Here is a 20,594-nt window from a genome sequence, read left to right as displayed (position 1 = left end):
TATTTGCCAAGCTTATGTCTTTTTTTCTTCACACTGTTAAGCAAGTTGAGCTGAATGTTTTGCATGAATTGTGCAACAGAAATTAAGTTAAATTGTGAGAAAATGAGTGAGGAAAAGTGAGAAAATGCGAATGACTTCATTAAGTAGTCTATTCTTCAGTAACCCTGAATATTAATACCATTCAGTAAGATTGTACATGCTATGTGTAAAATTACACTAAAACGTTAAATAATCTGTGAAACAACTCTGGAATGTACTGATTTTGTTTTTGTTAAAATGACCAATGAAATAAACAGTGATAATCATTATTGTTATAGGGTTGCGGCCCGAAATACCATAACGGAGAGTGTGATTGCGTTTTCTGGTGAGGTAATGGTTCCTGCAGTAGGAAGAGCAGCTGATGTGTGCTGTGCTTACAGTAAGTGTTTGCCGAGCTGGATTTGACTGGTGCTGCCTGGGAGTAACTGCCAGATATGACCTTCTCCTTCTTCAAAGAGTCGTCAGAGAATGAGCCTTCAAATGGAGAACAGGACAGAATCAGAGGTCGAGAGTAAATATTAGAATTAGGTCCAGGGTCACTGAAAGCTTTGTTTGGGTCCAGGACAAAGTCATCTGAAAGCCCCCCTACTCAACACATAAGGTAATGGGGAACCAATTATGGGGCCCCCGTATCCCTGGGTAAATTTCAAAGGGTGTACAAACTTTTTAATCCTTCTGTAGATGAGGTAACATGAGTAAGCTATCCAATTATTTTTTAAAGGTGCACAGTGTAAGATGATGGCCAGAGTAGGTATTGCAACTACACTGCTCAGTGAAATTGTGCTGTCTACTGTATTTACTAATTAATTAACTAATATTTACTAGTATGACCAAAGAACAGTAAGTATTTCAGCTAAATATGCCCATTTCTGGAAATTCAAAATGGCGGTCCATGGAGAAGATCCCCCTTTTCATGTATGAAAAGTGCAATTTTCCCAGTCATAATGAGTACTTAGAATTTGAAGGTCATGGTAAGTATTCATGAAAAAGGTAACATTTGTGAATGGGTATCATGAATTCTGGAAATAAACTACTAAAAATACCTTTACCTGCACCTTTAAAAAACCTTTGATATTTAACAACAAGTCTCCTGAAATAAAGGATTGAATTAATTGAAGACATGTAGCTCATGCTTTCTGGAAAAACTTAATAGTTATAAGAGTTACCTTCCCTGTGGTGTTTTCAGTCTTTTTCACCATGACGTCAGACAAGTTCCGTTTTGAAGCAAAGCAGGTGCAGTGTTTCAGAGAGAAAACAGTGCCATCTACAGGTGGATACAATATATGTCTAGCCACCTGATGCATTTTTTTTTTTTTTTTGGGGGGGGGGGCTTTTTCGCCTTCATTAGGACAGTATAGTGAAGAGTGGGACAGGAAATGAGTGGGAGAGAGAGACAGGGATGATTCCGGAAAAGACCTCGGGCTGGAATCGAACTCAGGTCCCCGGTGTAACACTGCAGTGCTGACGCAACTTATAACTGCTTGGAAGGAACACATTGAAAATGCTCAGTGTTGGAATGTGTCTGACGTCAGGTGAGAAAGGACTCTTCCCCCAGATGGCTTACCTGACCTGCCCCCAGAGATGCTGGTGGTGAACTGTTTACCGCTGTCCTTGGTCAGGATGAGCACCTCCGTGTCTCGCTTCACTGGGATGTTCTCCTTCTCCAGCAGCACATACTTCCTGGGAACGTCTTCACTCAGGGACCTGGATGTGGACACAGCTGCGTGCAATGCATACATGTAAACATGCAGACACAGGCACGTGGACCACACACAAGAAAACATACACACACACACACACACACACACACACACACACACACACACACACACACACACACACACACACACACACACACACACACACACACACACACACGCACACACACACACAAACGATTACGTCTGTCACATATACCAATATACCTGTAAGCCCATTCTGAAACTACTTGTTCTGACAAAAATTGAGGTCTTACAGGTTAGGTGTAGAAAAAAAGGCTGCATTGATACTGTATTTTTACTGATGATGTGAAGACAGAGAGAGACTAGTGGGTGATATAACTACCGTACCTGTGGAAGTGGATACTCCTGTGCTGACGACTCCTGCACTGTTTATTCCCTGAGACACATTCTTCTGGACACCAAAACCTTGACCAACACCTTGACCAACACCAAAAGCAAACAGGCATTAAGACATTCCCAGTAAACCAGAATAATGTACGTTTGGTTGAACTTTAACTTGATCAGCTGCTGTTATTTTATATATGTTTGGTATATTGTACATGACAATACACTTCATAGTGCGCACATAATGTTACAATATCATACAAATGTTGTGTTTACAGTTTTGGATTACTGTACGTTTGCTGTTAGTGTACCTGTATGAGTGTTCACCCCATTGGACGTCAGAGCACTGCCAGTCGTTGTTGACACAAGATTATTCTGGAAACCATACACTACAGAGAGAGAGAGAGAGAGAGAGAGAGAGAGAGAGAGAGAGAGAGAGAGAGAGAGAGAGAGAGAGAGAGAGAGAGAGAGAGAGAGAGAGAGAGATGATTTTATTTGCCTGTTCAGTTGTTGTACTCTAATCAGGCACCATATAAACTTTTAAAAGAACCGAAGCAGAAGCCATTTTGGTGCCCTAGGCGAGCACCAATCTTTCCTTTTGTGGAATTTCACATTGACATCTGTAAACATGGTGTCATACATCTGATCGAGCACAGCTGATCTACATAGTACCATGTATACAGTATACACTGAGGGCCCATTAAATGTAAAGTTTAATGCTTTACTTAGCTGAATATTGTAATCCTGTGGGCCTTGGTGCCCCCCAGGACATTTGGCGCCCCAGGCAACTGCCTAGACTGCCTATGCCCTAGCGCCACCACCGGCCCTGTCTGTATCTCTCAGTCCTGACCCCTGCAATCAGCACTAACAATGTTCCTGCAGTGAGCACGGGGCGAGTAGCCATCATTGCTCATCTAGCAGGAGGAAGCTTGGCTCGGCTCGGCTCGCAGAGAGGCGGGCACTGCACAGAGGTAGCCAGTCTGTGCCCTCCTAGTGACGCAACACTTTCAGCGTTTCAACTAGTCAGGTCAAGAGCAATGCAAGTACTTTCTGCATTCCCGAAAATACGCGAACTCCTCCCACTTAGTCGGTAAGCAAACAACCATAAGCAAACCAAGGGAAGGAGTTTGGGAAATGCCATTTGGGAAGTGTTAATTGTTATGCTCTTGGTCAGACCAAGTCTCGAAGAGATTTGAACGTCGATGATAATCAGGCTAGCACAGAGGCACCCTCCTCACCTGAGAGGGAAGATGGAGAGGTGGTGTTGAGCAGTGATGAGCCTGTCGACAGGTTGTTGTTGCCCTGGTAACCGTAGGCGGTGCCGAGGTTGGTTCCTGAGGGGAGGGTGGAGCTTGTCCAGGTGTACGAGGTGAGGGCGGAGTCTAGCATGGGAGGCTCATACTGCCCAGACACTGCAACAGAAGAGAATGCGTGTCAGAACAGAATGTGTGTGTGTGTGTGTGTGTGTGTGTGTGTGTGTGTGTGTGTGTGTGTGTGTGTGTGTGTGTGTGTGTGTGTGAGGGTGTGTGTGTGTGTGTGTGTGTGGTGTGTGTGTGTGTGTGTGTGTGTGTGTGTGTGTGTGTGTGTGTGTGTGTGTGTGTGTGCGCGCGTGTGTGTAGGTATGCGTGTGGGTGTGTGTGCGTGCATGCATGTGTCTGTACTTATGTGTATGTAGGTATACGTGTGTATACGTGTGTATGTGCAATGTAATGTGCAGGGTGTGTGCGTGCGTGTGTGTGTGTGTGCGTGCGTGTGTGTGTGGGTGCCTACCTGACTGTGAGCCCTCTGCTGGTGCTCGGACCTCCACACTGGCCTTGCGGGGGACGGGGAGGGTAGAGGAGGTGGAGGAGCGCGTGGGGCTCACACTGGAGGAGCGGCCTCCCTTCAGCAGACGCTTCACATCCTCCAACTCTGTCCCTGTCAACACACACATGCAGACACACACACACACACATGAATGCACACACATACACACATATGACAAACACACACACATGCACCCCAATATGCATAAAAGTCTGCGTAAAGTAAGTCACATTTAACCAGTTCACTACATGGCAAGCACACGTTTTAAAATGAATCATAAATTAAGAAAATATAAATGAATATAGACTGAGACGCATAATCACATCACACATGTTTTCATCCTGCATACATTGTGATTTACATTGTCTTTTTTCAAAGACATGGCTGAAAGAAGGCTTTGCAGCTCAGTTGAATTTTTCATAAAAACAAAGTTATTTTAATGGCATAACTCAAATGTGACGAGCATTCTGACATACACATTCGCCGTTTGACTGGTCACTATGATTGGTCAAATTCAATTTTTCTAAAAAATCTGTTGCCATGGAGATGAGAGAACTCACATCGTCCGGATGGTGAGGTGCTCTGCAGGCGAGCTCGAATCTCACTCTCTGAGACACAGTGGAGAGAAGACACACACATTAACAAGAAAAAATATACAGTATATATCTATACATTTAAACATTACTGTATGTATGGGCTATGAAGACTATATGAATGAATTAAAAGGTGGTGTATAGCAAGACCCGAGAGGGAGCCACAAGACAATGAAGGCTAGGCTACTACATATAGCGGGGTCGACGATGTATGCTTACCTCTGCTCTGACTTCGGCCTCTAGTGGAAGCTGATGGAAAGAGATGTCATACTGTTTACTTTAAGTGCAACATGCAGGATAGACAAATCAACAGTCTATACAACATAGGCTATAGGCTGATGTACTCCATATTGTAATTGCCAAAATGATTGAATTGTAGAAATATACAAATGTCGCATTAAGGATATTTTCAGATAAAACTGTACTAAAACCAGCATACATTTAACCAATAGTGAGATGGGAGGGTAGATGGGGGTTTGTTTCAGTTCAAATTCAAAATACAATAGGTACAGACAAAGAAGTGGATATCTAGGAGCATGTCCACAATGCCCTACAGCTTTAGACCCTACAGCCGTGCCTGTAATTACGAGCTTCAAGGTAGATGACAGTGAAAATTAAGGGGAGGAACAATATGCAGTGAAGGGGAACAGTGCTTAGACACATTTAGAAATGACCCATTATCATATGACTCTATCAAACCAAAATCCAAACCAAATCATTTTCAACCTCTTGCGCATCTTTTCCAACACGTTGCTAGCAAAAAATACTCCTTTTTAACAAAATTGTTAAGAATTATTCCAGTTGTGGTTTTAACCACATCGTAAGAGATTTAAGGAAAATATCTACAGTATGCAAGGCACTCACCATAATCCTTTCTTGCTAACTCTGGTGAAGAGTTTCCACTTGAGCTTCCTAAAATGCACAGAGAGCATATTTACGTAAGTATTTGAAGTTGGTCAGTAAGTCAAGCCCAGGCAAGCTTACAATGGAGCAGCTCAGTGTACTTCACACAAATAAAAGCAGAAAAACACATGAAAGAGACTAAAAGTAGTTCACCAAATAAACTACCAGCAAAGATACCAGTGTGCGGTGATTCATCCTTCATTTACTTGGATTACTCTTACTGCACATCACCAGCACCTGGACAAGTGGTTGTGCACAGGGACGTTACTTTGAGACTAAAAGTAGTTTTCACTTTTCATTCGTTAATAGAAACTACTAAAAATCAATTGTGACTATCATTCACTGTATGTTCACATTTGTTTCTCTCAAAACTAATGTTGAATACTTTTTCTGTTGGAAATGACAGTGTCAATGTAGAACACAGTACTGTATGCACTTGATTAGGTATTTGAACATGGCCTGACATAAGAGTGTCTTTTTTCAGAATGTGTGCTCAACTCCAAAGTGTTCTACAAGGTCCTCAGGTGCGAACAGATTTGTACATTTTATTTGTAGAAAAGCTACACCCTCGAGTGTAGCATGACAGACAGACGTTTCGGCCTAAACCTGCTTCAGAATCTTGAGACACCGAAGAAGACTTTGGGCGAAACATTTGTCTGTCATGCGGCTTCTCTACAAAAAGTAAGTGTGTCTGCTCTGCACCTAATGTACGTCAATGTAATCACAGGTACCATGAATGAATGGAGATCCCACTTGGACACACAGCATTTCTCAATGAAAAATATTAAAGCAAATGAAGGTGTAATGATTATGTTGTGCCTCATAATAGAGTAGGCTAGAATACAGATGCTAAGGTGCATGATTGACTCACCGTCGTAGTGGCTGGAGTGGCTGGCCATCACATTCCTTTCCAGGAAGACGGGGGAGTGGCTAAGAGAGGAGGAGGAGCCTGGTCCTCGTCTCCCACCCCCTGAGGAGCTCATCCTGGTCTTGGAGCCCATGCCTTGTCCCGATGAGCTGCTGAACGCCATCCTCCCTCCTCCAACTCCTCCATCTCCTCCACCACCTCCACTGGTCGAACCTCCTGCGCGAGACAACAACCCTCCTAATCCTCCTCCTCCTCCTCCTCCTCCTCCTCCTCCTCCTCCCCCTCCACTCCTCCTCCTCCTCCTCCTCCTCCTCCTCCTCCTCCTCCTCCTCCCCCTCCACTTCCTCCAAATCCTCCTCCTCCTGCTCCGCTGCCTGCTACATCACTTGAGGAATCTGGTCCCAGGTAGACACCTGAGCTCGAACCGCCAGCATTTACACCCACTGATGCTGTACACACATAACATACACATACATATACAATCAAATACAGTATACATGTCCACACTTTCAACACTATTCTGAGAATGTATGGTCTCATTTGAGTTTAGTGTTGAATTAAACTCGTTGAGTGGTGTGCAAATTAACACTGTGAAGCCATATATGCTCTAAAACAGTGTAAGATTCAATGTATGTGTAAGTTCAACAGAACATTGCAGTGTTGAATTAACACTGCAGATTCTACTACCGGTATGCATACCAAGATTTCTTACAGTGAAAAAAAGTTGTTATTGTGTTGCTGTTGTTACTCACAGGATGTGTAATAGCTGCTGCTAGTTTGGGATAAGGTGTTCTTCTCCAGCCCGGCCCCTCCATAGCTGCTGCTCATGCTCTTCACTGACCCACTACCTCCCCCTAGTGTTGGCATTTGGGAATAGACAAGCATTCAGTCTCGGCTCAAAGTCAAAGTCGCTTTACGTTATTGTCATATTTTCTATGTAACAGGAGCATAGGAGATTGAAATAGTGTTTGAAAAGACTTCAATGAGTTAGAATTAAGAATACAGATGCAGACATCAAATGGACGAACAACATACACCAACGCATGTGTTACACTTCAGACAATGTCAGGGACACAGAAACCAGACAGCCAGTTTGATGAACAATATTGTAGTTAATCAAATCTGCCATACGATGGCAAAATGTAGTAACTGCACATTTTGTAAAAATTGAGCTTAGACTGAAAATGGTCTTCATAACATCTCCTTTATCTTTTGAGAAAACTTCATAGTCCAAATGTGTCCCATTTTAGAAATATTGCCATGTCAAATTTGCAGTAACTACAATATCCAACCTAATACCAAGGCTTTGAAGGCCCTTTCTTGTCATTTCATGTTATTCAATATAGAGAGATCGGTTAAAAAACAACTCACTTGGTGGCAAAGATGTCAGTCTAGTAGTAGTCGATGTTATCGTTTCTGTTTCAACTGAGGAAAAGAGCAATGAAATTAGGCTATATCTTTCATATGTTGATAGTAATCTTCTCAGATCGATGTAAACATTTCCACATCAATACACACTGTAGACGGATAGAGATAAAGATTTTACCAAGAAGCAGTTCAGAAGTCCTTCACACTATAACTTCTTTAGACCTTTAAGGCTTAGCTAAAAAGAAAAGTTTCTTAAACTCCTTCCCTGCTGATGAAGACTGTTAAGAAACATACAGTATCTAAGAAGCAGGGGCTCTTCTAGTTCATTTGGTGACTGCAAGCACACCCTTTCCTTTTTGTGCATTTAGAAACTGGCATTTGTAACTTAACATTGTACATGAGTGCTAATAAATAATAATTTCTTAAGTGCGATGTTTCAGAGTACATTCAGGTACCCTAGGCAACTGAATGTCTTTGTCTGCTTACGCCTAGTGCCGGCCCTGCTAAAAAGAGACAATACTTGCACTGACAATACTTGCACTGAAAACCATACTTGTTGGTTATAACCAGAGGTGGAAAGAGTACAGAAAATGTGTACTCAAGTAAAAGTATCTTTACTTTGCCTAAATTCTACTCAAGTAGCCTACAAGTAAAAGTACCTATCTAAAAATCTACTCAAGTAAAAGTAAAAAGTACTTCACTTAAAATGTAATTTGAGTAAAAAGTACTTAGTTACTTTTAATTAGCTTTCCTCTTGAGAATGTCATGTTTATTTTTCTTGAATATCGTCCTCCATAACCTCTATCTCTTGCTTGGCACCAGCCATCTTCCAATACATTGATACAAGATAGTAAAATAGTGGAAATGCTGTGTGCCATCCTGCACAATCTTTCATTTCTGGCGGATTGTGGCATTATTGTGCATGGCATTTTGTCTCTCAGTCAATTTTTTTTACTCAGTACTCAGGCCAGGTTCCAGTGTAATTGAGTAAAGTACTTGGGTCAAAATGTACTCAAGTACAAGTAAAAGTATTAATTTAAAAATTTACTTAAAAAGTACAAAGTATTCATAAAAGCTACTCAAGTACAATATTGAGTAAAAGTAATAAGTTACTTTTCCACCCCTGGTTATAAAAACCCCACCAGAAGACACTGCTTACCCAAACTGTCCCTAAAGACATTAAGAAACTGCTTGCCCCAACTGTATTTCACCTCCTCTTACATAATCTTACATAATGTATGTACATAATCCTGCAACCTTTCAAGAAATTAGTGCATAATATGCTCTACATGATACCACGGGACTGATTTCAACACAGTTTCCTAATAATTATAGGCCATACCCAACATATGTTTTAAATTACATACACTCATTCCCAAATGACTGTTGCATAAAGCAATTTGGCAGTGCATGTCTAAAATCAATTATCTAGTGTCGGGCACAATCAAAAGCAGCCCTTTTTCAACCATTGTAGGATTACCTATCACAGAAAAAGTAAAATGCTACCACTGGTTTGAAGAAACTGACCATGTTTCATGATAGAAAGACGATTTTGATCTACCTTTACCATTAAACTGATTTTGGCAAAAATGTCATTGGGCCCTGTATGAGTCTGCTCATCTTTTCTGAAAATGTACTACAAAATCCATTGGAACTGAGTGATGGCCAAAGAAGACAGTTTGGACTTTTGACCTTGACTTTAACCCAATTGGTTTAAGGAGTCGAGCTGTCCTGATGGTTTAAGGGGTCTTTTCATATTGTCTGGCAATTTTGAGCAAATCAGACTGATGGCCAAAAACAAATGCTTGTGGTTTTGACATTTATTTGACCTTGAACTTGACCCGATTAGGTATTTGCAAATCTTTCATGACCATTGTGAAAATCTGACCTGCAGTTTTTCCCTGTTTATAATAGACAGAGAAACAAACAAGATAAATAGAGAAACTAAATAAATCTAAATAATAAACAGGTAAAAACAGCAGGGCCGTAACTAGACATTTTCAAATACTGAGGTCAAATACTGCGTGCTGTACTGCACAGTACATTTAGAATGCGTCAAACTCTTAAGTTTGTTTTCATTAATCACTGTCTTGAGGATAGATGGGGGTGGCGTATACAGACTGAATTCATCATTGTTGATCATATATCTATTTCCATCATAGATACATTTTACATTACTGAAAAGAATACAGAGGACATGACCTCTGTGTCTTCAACAGGGGCGTCAGCAGCCTCAACACTATACAGGGGCACAAAAGGGCACCAAAAAGAAATGAAAAATTTTTGGGCAATTATTTTTAAAAAAGAATGGGCAGAGATAATTTATGCAAGCACACAAGAAAATATTTTATAGCACTTATTTATTATTAAACAGCATCATAAATACATTGTTATATTCTTATTTTCTGCATCATTCAATATCTACCTGAACCAAACTGAATTGAATTGGCCTACTGTTAACTTAACTGTATATCTGTATATTGAATTGGCCCACTTGTGAACATAACTGTATAACTGTAATCCATACTGATAATAAAAACTGGACATTCTTCTATTCTGTATATGCAAGCTATGAATGATCAATTGGTGTGTGTGTGTGTGTATGGCGTGTGCGCGTGTCTGTGTGTGCCGGTGCATGTTCACGTCAAGAGGGGGAGCCAGAGTATCACACATGGGCATTGCGTAGGCTATGTGTAGGCCTAATAGATGCATTCAATCGAATAGTTGGCTATGTTCACGGCATTATGTTTCTGTCTTAAAAGTAACCACCTGTAGGATGTCATCATGCTTTTGTCTGTAAGACCACTCGAGCAGCAAACACCAGAATGAGAATCATTTCAGAATCGTTAATTTTCAACTCTGAGACTAACGTGTGCTTGGGCTGCATTAAGTCAGCCAGCCTCCAACTTGCCTGGACGACGGCTCATTCAAGCATGCGCTGGGCTATTTTTAAAAGCAACAGCATAGCCTACAAAACTGCTTTCTACGAGTGTTGTATTCCGTTATAGTGCGCTATAGCCTGGGCTATTGCGGGGCCATTGGTTGCAGGCAACTTTGTCAAGATGTCAAAATATATGCCGATAGCTAGCAAAGCTGACAAGACAAGTTGGGGTAGTCCATCACGGGATCATCACCCCCTGAAAACACGAACGTACAGAATTGAGAAACAGCACAACATGGCAAATAGTTGGTGAAGCCGACATTTGTGATCTTTCTCCGATCAACAGGTCCAGCTTAGCTAGCTACTTATTGACCACATAGGCTAACACCACTTCAGAGACGCCCCTTCGCGTTATTAGATGAAACATGTTCTACACATTTGATTGACATGCTATGCTTAGTTTACAGATGATAACAAAAAATGACGCTTACTGTTTAGGCTACTTCACTTCACACCGGCCGGAGTGAATGGTCGCTGTGTTGCAGGTAAGGTTCGGTTCAAAAAGATGTGCTGCCCAAATCTCTCCTTATCAAGAAGAACGACTCTTTAGTCCTATTCGTCACATTTCATTGCAGCGGTCGGCCAATGAGGGGGGGGGGGGCACCATGTAACTCACCACGTAATTCAAATAGTCAATTTCTTCAGGGTGCCAAAAATAACTAGGTTATATTATAATCAATGTTTTAGTGTGTCTTCACTAAGAGAACTAGTAAGGCTGTCGTGTTTCTTGAAGATATTATGAAAAACTCCTGCATGTCTGTATTAGCAGGCAATTCCGGCTACATGCTCCGAGTGCGAGTGGCCATGGTGGCAAGTGCATTCTGATCAGGCTGCTGCGTCGGTGTCAGACTTACATTCTAACTTAAGTGTAGTAGGCTATAGGCGTATTTTAAGAGAAAAAAAATAATGCAAACATGTATTCTGTATATTAACAGATGATCCAGATTTAAATAATAAAAAATAAAGATATAAATAAATTAATTAATTAAAAAATCAGTGCCCATTATAGGCTGGCACCGCAGGTCCACACCAGGGCACGTGCCCCGGTAAAAATGCTCTAACGACGCCGATGGTCTTCAATGGTAGTTACGGCCATGAATAACAGTTGAGCGATGGCTTCATGACCAAATCTTTACCATGGGAATCTCCTGTACAGCCTGTCAAAGTTGGGGTGAAAGTTGGGGTGAAAAAAAGGATGCAAAATGTGTCATACCTTTTAGTAAGTAAACTACGTACGTATGGTATACAGTGCATGAAGAGAAAAATTAACACATTTCCCCATGTAACACTAGTTTACTTCAGAAGTTATGACCTATTCTGCATCGCTTTTTCAATCTGTCGGGTTCTGATTTTTATATAGGCCTTCTGGAGGGTGTCCAGGAGATTCCCATGGGATTTGGCTGGGGATAAATTGTGAAGTGTCCAGACACCTGTAAGAACACATACGGTATAGCTTTTATCTTCTCAAAGAAACAAGACCCAGTAGTTTAGACTGCTCTACTCCCCATCACCACAAGAGGGCAGCATAACTCTATGTAGCACAGGGTGCCTCTGATTCAGCAACTGTAGAACAGATATGCATTCCTTCACACAGGTGTGGAGCACATGTTGTTTGAAGGAACAGACACAGTGTACTAAATCAGTGAGAATTCAAAGAAAATAAGAAAACATAAAGAAATGGTGATGTCAAGGAAACGGAAAGTGTGGAAACGGAAATTGGGGAAAGCAGTGAGGATAAGGTAGGATTCAGGGAGAAAGTATAGTAAGTTTTCATCAGGCCTACCTCCTGAACTTCCTCCTGAGAGATTCCGATCACTGGATATCAGAATATCCATGCCATACTATCTACTGGGACAAAAAAGATGTGTCTGTAACAGCAGTGTCTCGTCATTAGAAATAGTCATACTCATTCAACTCTTTGAGACGTGTGTTTTTTTCATATTTATGAATATCCCCCAAAACAATACATTTTGTCAGTTTTGACAGCTAAAATCCTTTCTTTGTAATGTTCTTCATATAATGTAAGAATCAGGTGTTATCTGATTCCTACCTGTTCATGGGGACTCAAAGTGAATATCAAATACCCATCACTCGTGAGGTCAAATGGGCTCTTTTCAAGTGACATCAGCCACCTTTGGATACTTAACATTTCAATTTAGTCAAAGCAGATATAGGTTACAGCCATTGCCATAGACATATACATATACATTTACATGCCACAAACCATTAGCCATTTGTACTGCTTCACTTCAAAACTGAAAAGGGCCTTTTTCCGAAATTATGTGCTTATCCCTCTCTGAGTTAGGGTCATGTTTTCCATCAACATTATTGTTTCATCATGTTTTGGTGATGATAAAGACACCGTCTGATTCTGAGTACTCTGCACTGTCTGCACGGAAACCCTTACATCATGCCCTGACCGCAAGTGACTGTTGTGAATGTCCCTAAAATACAGTTAAAATAGAAGTTTACATGTAAAGACACACGGTCATTCTCTGATTCTCTGACATCCCTCATTCTCTGATTTAAAATAGGATCGAACATCTCCAAATAAAAGAATAAGGAGAATGAATAATGTTTTTAGCATTTTCATCAAAGGCAACAGTTTACATTCACTGCTTCAGAATTTTGGTTTAAATTTGCTTAAACTTTATCAATTGGGTCAAAAATATCTGTCTATCCTTCTACAGTACAATGTACATATGTGGCACGAATTTAGACTCATTCCTCCAGACAGAACTGGTATACCTGTATGTAGGTATGACATTTCAGCTCTACCTATGAAAGCTCAGGTGGATTCAGATCAGTGCTTTGTGATGGTGTGCAATCAAAAACACTCACTTTTTTGTCCTAAAACCCATTTCTTTTAAGCATTTCGGTGGTATGTCTTGGGTCAGTGTACATTTAGAAGACCCATTTGCCACCAACATTTAACTTCTTGGCAGATGTTTTGAGATATTGCTTCAATATTTTTCAATATGTTGTTCTTTCTTCATGATTCCATCTATTTTGTTGAGTCCACCAGATCTTCCTACAGCAAAAAAAAACTATGACACGATACTGCCAATACCATGTTTCAAAGTTAGTATTGTGTTCTCAGACTTGCAAGCGTCCTAATTGTTCCTCAAAAACTGATGGTGATCAAATGGTTAAAATCATTACATTTTAGTTTCATCAAACCAGAGGACAAGTCTCAAAAACTTAATAACGTGTAAAGAGTTGAGATGGCAGATGGCACAGCTATACCGGGTCTGTCTGGAGGAATGGGCCAACATTCCTGCCAAATATTCATGAAAGCTAGAAGGATATCTTTAACTTTTGATGCACATTTTCTATCGTTATCCTTGGATTTGAAAACAATTTTGGATTTTGAAAATAATTTTCAAATCATCTAAAACTGGACATGTTTAATCTTATTTAAATCAGAGGGAAGATAACACACACTAGTAATAGAAGCAGACCAAGCTGTTGAAAAACCTTTAACTGATTTGTGTAGCATGCAGTTGCATTCCCATACAAAATAAAGTGAGTAGACAATGGACTTCTTGGAGCTTAGAGAGTCAAGCCTCAAGAGCTTCAGTTATTTTCAACTAAAGTCTTTGGATAATATGACCTGGATGGATGAGAATCTTGGCAGAGGAGTAATCAAACTGTTTCTGGACCACAGTCGGTTGTTGCTTGCAGTTAGGTGGTGGAGCATGAGGTTTTCATCTCAAAGAAATGCAACTCATGGCCTCTGCACCGCTACAGAGAGCTTCCTTTGTGTGAACTGGCATAGAGCATAGAGCTTGTTTGTTTTCTACAAATACATTGCTGTGCAAGACAAATCAGAATTTCGGCAGTATCCCGTGAAAGTGTATAATTTATTTTCCCACAAAAAACAGTACATGGCAAGTGGACAACAACTATTCGACTGTGGAGTTGTCTGATTAACTGACAGCTTGGTCTAATGCAGTGTTTCCCAACCTTTTTTGTCTCGCGTACCCCCTAAGCCTCTAAGTTGTTCCATGAGTACCCCCTAATTCATGTTCTATATCACTTTGTCTGTCCTATTGTGAATGCTCCATACATTTGTCATAGTAGTAACATTTTTCCAAGTACCCCCTGCAGTGTGCTCGTGTACCCCTAGTGGTACACGTACCCCTGGTTGGGAAACACTGGTCTAATGGTCCAGGTAAGAGGCTCTTTTGATTGAATTATTATAATTCAAGTGTGTAGTGTTATAACTGGCCTTTTGCACCCCTCAAATACCTCTTTAAAATAATAATTTAAACAAAGAGCAGCTGAGAATCCCCCTTACAGCACACACTAGAGCCAAAAGAGAACACATTCAACTTTGTCTTCTTCTCCTAAAAAATGAACAGCACGATTGGAGTAATGGACAGTAATAGTAGAGTTATGTCTGACTGGTTTACACCTTTGTCTTCCAGGGATTTTAAATGATGTGACTTAAAATAAACATAATCGTTAAAGAACAAAAAACAACCTCAGAATCCCCCTTACAACACACAACAGCAAAATGGGGAAAATAACAGTAAGCATAAATCACTCTGTTGAAAAGTACAGCTAAGAGCCAATATGACAGCCTAATGTTACATTTCTGAGCTCATAAAAAAAGGAGAGAAAGTGGAGAGAGAGAAAATCTGCAGTAGCACTGTGCTGTGCACGCTGACAGTCCCAACACAGAGACAGGTTTGGGCTTGCCATTTAATCCCCTGTGTTTTTGGCCCACCGAAAACCCAACCGACAATACACTGTGGCTGCTCAGACATCTGTATTCCACACTTGATGGCACCAGCTATGAAAAATGTCCTGCCATCCTCATAATTAGCAACATTACTGCATATTATCACTGTCAATGCCGTTGGGTTTGTACACCCAGTTGATCGCAAGAGTGTATGGGGGAAAGAACACAGGGATAAAGTGACTTTTAATGTCACCATATGAAAAAGTGCCCTGCGGCCTAAACCATAATTAACAACATTACTATGGGCAATATGAATTGTACAGGTGGGGCCTTAGGTCACTCATCACCAGCTCACCATAAAGGTAATGATAAACAGGGCAACTTTTTGAGTAATGTTGATGGGCAACAACAATGTTTGACTATTTTTGTTCTGATGGAGTGATTAAAAGAAGTTGTTTGCTGCTGATCCAAGTTCTCCTGTCAAAAGTGATAAACAGTCCAAGCATCTTCTAGTGTTGTTGCTCGGATACATTGCTTAAGTTGCTAGACACATGCATCTTAAATCTAATGATACACAGGGCAACTTCCTCAGCAATGTGTCTGGGCAACAATACAATAAGACGATGTTTATCACTGCAATAAGTTGTCATGAGAACTTGGATCAGCGTCAGGCATTTTGTAATCATTCTATTCAGAAAATTAGAAGCCAATCAAGTTGTTGCCAAACAGCATCACCTTTAGTGTCTGGGGAGGAACTCAGGATCCAGGAGACAAAGGAAGACCCATGCTCTAAAATAAATGGCCTGCTGCCACCCTACCCATAATTAACAACATTACTGCATATCATCACTTTCAATGCATGCCCTTAGGTCTGTACACCAAGGCCAGTTCATCATAAGAGTCTATGGGGTAAGGGAACACAGGGTCTAGGGGACAAAGGAAGAGCCATGCATGTTCCAGCATTCATTGTCCAGTCACAGACGGACTCTTTTATCAAGACTGAATCCAAGTTCACACCACACCCTTCCAGTCCCTCTACAGTTACACACAGTCACACCCCGGCCTATACAGCCGAACAGTAACCTATACAGCCTTGAAAGCAAAACTCAAATGTGCAGAAAACATGGAGAGGTTTCCATCTTGTTTCAATATTAGTTGCATGCATGGTTGCAAATCTGTAATCATGAACATCTTTTTGCATCAGTGCACTGCATTAGTCATTGCTGATATAATAAACAATAACAAGCAATATGTCATTCCAAATAAGATAACTTACATCACATCTCTAACATACAAACACAGGGTGATACGTTGAACCTTTTTGATACTTTGGTGTACAGTTACAGAAAATGATAGAAGAGTGATGAAAAAATACAAAAGTAAACATGCATGTGTTGAAAGGAAAACAAACTATTACTGTACCTTTGCTACTGATCAGAATGTAAAAAAACAAATCCTTTAGTGGAAAAAATGTGTACAATCCCCAGCTACAGTATGGACGTATGTTAGCAGGCAGAAAGCTCACCTGCTGGGCATGCAAGTAGAAATGATTGACTGCTACCTGTTGTTCTCGCTTTTTCTTTCTCCTCCACTCCAGCAGATCCTCGTGACACACCCCGGTGAAAATCTCTGCAGGTACACACATGCTCTCTCTCTCTCTCTCTCTCTCTCTCTCTCTCTCTCTCTCTCTCTCTCTCTTTCTCTCTCTCCTCTCTCTCTCTCTCTCTCTCTCTCTCTCTCTCTCTCTCACACACACACACACACACACTCACACACACACACACACACACACACACACACACACACACACACACACACACACACACACACACACACACACACACACACACACACACACACACACACACACACACACACAGCATTCAGAGTTTCTTTTTGAAAACAGTACCCTGAGGACTTACCGTTTCAAAGTTGCTAGACTCAAACTAGCTGAGTGTGCAGAGTGAGAGTACAATAGCATAAAAACAACTTTTCCAACTTTGTTAATCTTATATCACAATATTAATAAAAAACAAGCCAATGATTTTGACTGAATAAAGGCAATATAAAACTTTCAAATAAACCAGACCATATTGCCCCTCATGGCACATTCTAACACGGGACATACTAGAAAAGTGGCCCATTCCTCATTTTTCTCATCTACAATTAATATGCACACACGTTCTATACAATGCATATATAAACATATAAATATTACACATAGAATATGTATCAGTGCTTACTAATATTGCCTGTATTATGAAAGTGGCCCGTTTCATGTACAGTAGGCTGTAAGATTTTATAAAACTTGCATAGGCATTTATGTACTTATTTTATACATCTTTTTCATGTGGTCAATTTCAAACAATACCATTTGTTCAGCTTTGTTTAGATTCACATTAAAAAGGAAATTCAAAGGACCGGCTTGTCCGAGACTAAAGCTTTTTAAGGCAATGAATAAACAAAATCTTGCCGCAATTCAAACATGTCATTGTTTTTTGCCTGGGTTAACTTCAAGAGGTTATTCAAAGTTTGTTCTGGGCTTAGACAACTTACATGTCAAGCCTACATGTTGCCAAATAGATGGCCAGTCTTATGTGGAGTAAGTTTTCACTTTCACTACTTTCAAATATCACACGAAATGTTGCTGCTAGAAGGCTTTGGCCTTTGTGTTTTTTATGGTTTGGTCAATGGACAAGTCTATCTCTAAGCCATTGTTTCCCATGCCCATTAGAATTATGTTAACCACTACAGATGTCGCGCCCGGGCACTTGAGATTAGCAACAATGCCTTGACGCAGTTTGCTGGGGTGTAAATATATAAAGGTGTTGCCTATGGGAAACATATAAATGCCAACAAACCTGCCAAGTACTTGCATGCGCAATTAAAAATATGGGCCTATGTTTTTTTTTTTTTGCTGTTCTGCTTACCGGTACCTTGTCATGTTTCATATTTTGCTTTTCATATTTTATACATGCTTTTAAAGATCACTGAGGTCTATGATCCAATGCAATATGTCTTTTTTTCATTTAGGCCTACCTGTTCAGAAAGTTATGCTATGTGACACTGGTGCGTATGGGCTGGGTAATTATTCCTTCACACGACACCATTTTTTGTATGAAACAGACAAACAGCAAAAACAACTCTCTCTCTCTCTCTCTCTTTTTCATGGGTCCAAATGACAGAACTATTCTGCATAACAGCTTGTATTTTTTTCTGTGATGTCTAGTATGAAATATGATACCAGAGAGACTGTGAACATTTCGGTAACACTTAATTTTAGGGATACATCTATTAGCACTAATACATACAATGTGCATGTATAAGTAACTTGTAAGTATGTACAAAGTAAAATCAAACATTTGTTAAGCATGTATTCGCAAAAATGTCTTGTTCATGCACAATAAGGGATTTATTACCGTCTCTGGCATTACTTTGTGAATTTCCAAAGGCCATGCAGTATTTGTGATTACAGTAGTCTCATCACAGTATACATTCACCTAGCAAACTTGCTATGTATGTGTCAAGAAGTTTTTATTTAAAGATGAGAGAATACAAAGAGGCATTACCAAAGATTCTCTATTCTAAAGAGAATAGAGAATCTTTGGTAATGCCTCTTTGTATTCTCTCATCTTATTCACCCATAATTCTATCTTTCATAGACTGATGAAAGCAATTCTGTACTCATCATGTTATCGATCATGAAACAAAAAATCTGCAGAAATAAGCAAGGTAGACCCATTTCCGGGCAAAAAGACATTCCCTGACCGGAAAAGCCAATATCTTATGAATAAAGAAATGCCCCGAATAAGACTGGTTATTTATTTCTGCACAGCACCAAATGTAAACGCTCTCCCTTGATGCTACCTCCTAAATTCCATGAGCCTTTTGCAGCTTTTTCTTTGTTTGAAGTGAACCAGCAGACAGTCCACTTTGTACATGAATTGATCAACATTCACTGACAGTAACAGCCATGAAGCTTCCTAATGCACGGCATATGGCAGCATTCCATATGTTTTAGCTGCATTCCTTTTATAATAAAATGCATCTAATATTTTAATATTGAAATAACCCAGTATTCATCCTGTTAACTGTATGCAATATAGGCTGCTGCTGATCATTTGTATGAACATGAACATGAAACTGCATTCCTTATGTCATATAGAGGAAATGCCTTGTTAATATATGACATCCAAATGGTCCCTGCTGTGGCCCAATATGATAGTCTGTTTCATATAATGCTAGCTAACTGAATGTCATCTGAAGATGCTGATGCTTGCTGTCTTCTGTTTCGAGGATTCATGGACACAGACATGTTTACAGAGTTACGCAAGTAACGGTAAGAGTTTGTGATTCATCCTCTCTCTCTCCCTGAATAGAAGGATGAGTTTGATGGGCTGGAATGTATTTAATTCTACACAGCAGGCCTCAGCAAGCTACTGAGAAAACTGAGGAGTTTGTCTCTGTCAGAAAGCCATCCCTTATTCAACAACATCTACCAAAACAAAAAAAAACCATCCCTCTCTCAGTCCCCAGGGGGTCATTTCTCGACAGTGCCTTTGCTAACGACGTTAGCCATTTTGTTCGTTCTTAAGACCAACGTTGTAACCAAGGTCTTAAGTCGCTCGTAAGACAGTCTTCCGGCTTGGTCTTGAGTTGGTCTTAAGTTGTTCTTAAGTTGTTCTTAAGTTGTCCTTAAGTTGTTCTTAAGTTGGTCTTGCTCCTGACATTTCAGCGTCTTGGGGCAGGTTCAGGCAGAGTTCAAGTGACAGTGATTGATTACTGCCACCAAGTGCACAAGCGTCTAACTTTTACCACACAAAATGTCCAATGATTAGACCATTTTAAATATATTTGGTTGTGTATGCCGTCTTTCTGCCAGCAAGTCCTTACGTCCAACGTAGGCCACAAGAAAAATAATTGCCATTAAGAGCATTGTGCCTGAAGATGTGCAGGAAGATTGAAAGGTGCGTCAAACACAGTAGGCTACACATGTCATCTTTATGAAAGTCAGCTACACGGTCCACTGTCACTGCGCACGAGGGAGAGGAGGCAGAGAGTTGCGAATATGCCCGAATTGCGCGCGCGCCAGCCTGGATGCGCGCGCGCACACACACACACACACACACACACACACACACACACACACACACACACACACACACACACACACACACACACACACACACAGAGAAAGAGAGAGAGAGAGAGAGATGAGTGGAAGTGGATATACTGTTGTGCAGATAAGGCACCTGCGCTTAATTTAAAATTCAGCCGAAATGGATATGTTACCAGTTACCACCAGCAAGTGAGAATTAGGATA

The 20,594-nt window shown here is 40.6% G+C and overlaps 2 protein-coding genes across 2 annotated transcripts in view; both read right to left on the bottom strand.

Moving 5' to 3' along the window:
* col17a1b (collagen, type XVII, alpha 1b) overlaps positions 1–6,527 on the bottom strand; it is a 30,783-nt gene extending 24,256 nt beyond the window's left edge. Inside the window, exons 1-10 of the mRNA XM_063192292.1 lie at positions 6,279–6,527; positions 5,369–5,416; positions 4,724–4,753; positions 4,472–4,519; positions 3,876–4,022; positions 3,344–3,517; positions 2,417–2,494; positions 2,109–2,198; positions 1,643–1,759; positions 418–513 (exon numbers count right to left, since the gene is read on the bottom strand). Of these exons, the coding sequence (XP_063048362.1) occupies positions 418–513; positions 1,643–1,759; positions 2,109–2,198; positions 2,417–2,494; positions 3,344–3,517; positions 3,876–4,022; positions 4,472–4,519; positions 4,724–4,753; positions 5,369–5,416; positions 6,279–6,438 (988 nt within the window). The 5' untranslated portion in view covers positions 6,439–6,527. The remainder of the gene's footprint in view (positions 1–417; positions 514–1,642; positions 1,760–2,108; positions 2,199–2,416; positions 2,495–3,343; positions 3,518–3,875; positions 4,023–4,471; positions 4,520–4,723; positions 4,754–5,368; positions 5,417–6,278) is intronic.
* A 96-nt stretch (positions 6,528–6,623) lies between these two features.
* LOC134441876 (collagen alpha-1(XVII) chain-like) lies at positions 6,624–16,806 on the bottom strand (the record flags this gene model as incomplete). The annotated part of the gene is made up of 5 exons (XM_063192297.1): positions 16,694–16,806; positions 12,368–12,429; positions 7,647–7,700; positions 7,028–7,129; positions 6,624–6,724 (listed from the first exon to the last, which is right to left on the bottom strand). Coding segments are annotated over exons 2-5 (309 nt in total), but the record flags the coding sequence as incomplete, so codon positions are not given.
* Positions 16,807–20,594: the final 3,788 nt, after the last annotated feature.

The sequence above is a fragment of the Engraulis encrasicolus genome, chromosome 24 (assembly GCF_034702125.1).
Source record: "Engraulis encrasicolus isolate BLACKSEA-1 chromosome 24, IST_EnEncr_1.0, whole genome shotgun sequence".
Taxonomy (NCBI): domain Eukaryota; kingdom Metazoa; phylum Chordata; class Actinopteri; order Clupeiformes; family Engraulidae; genus Engraulis; species Engraulis encrasicolus.
The sequence above is the reverse complement of the archived record's forward strand: the minus strand, read 5'-3'. Positions and strand labels throughout refer to the sequence as shown.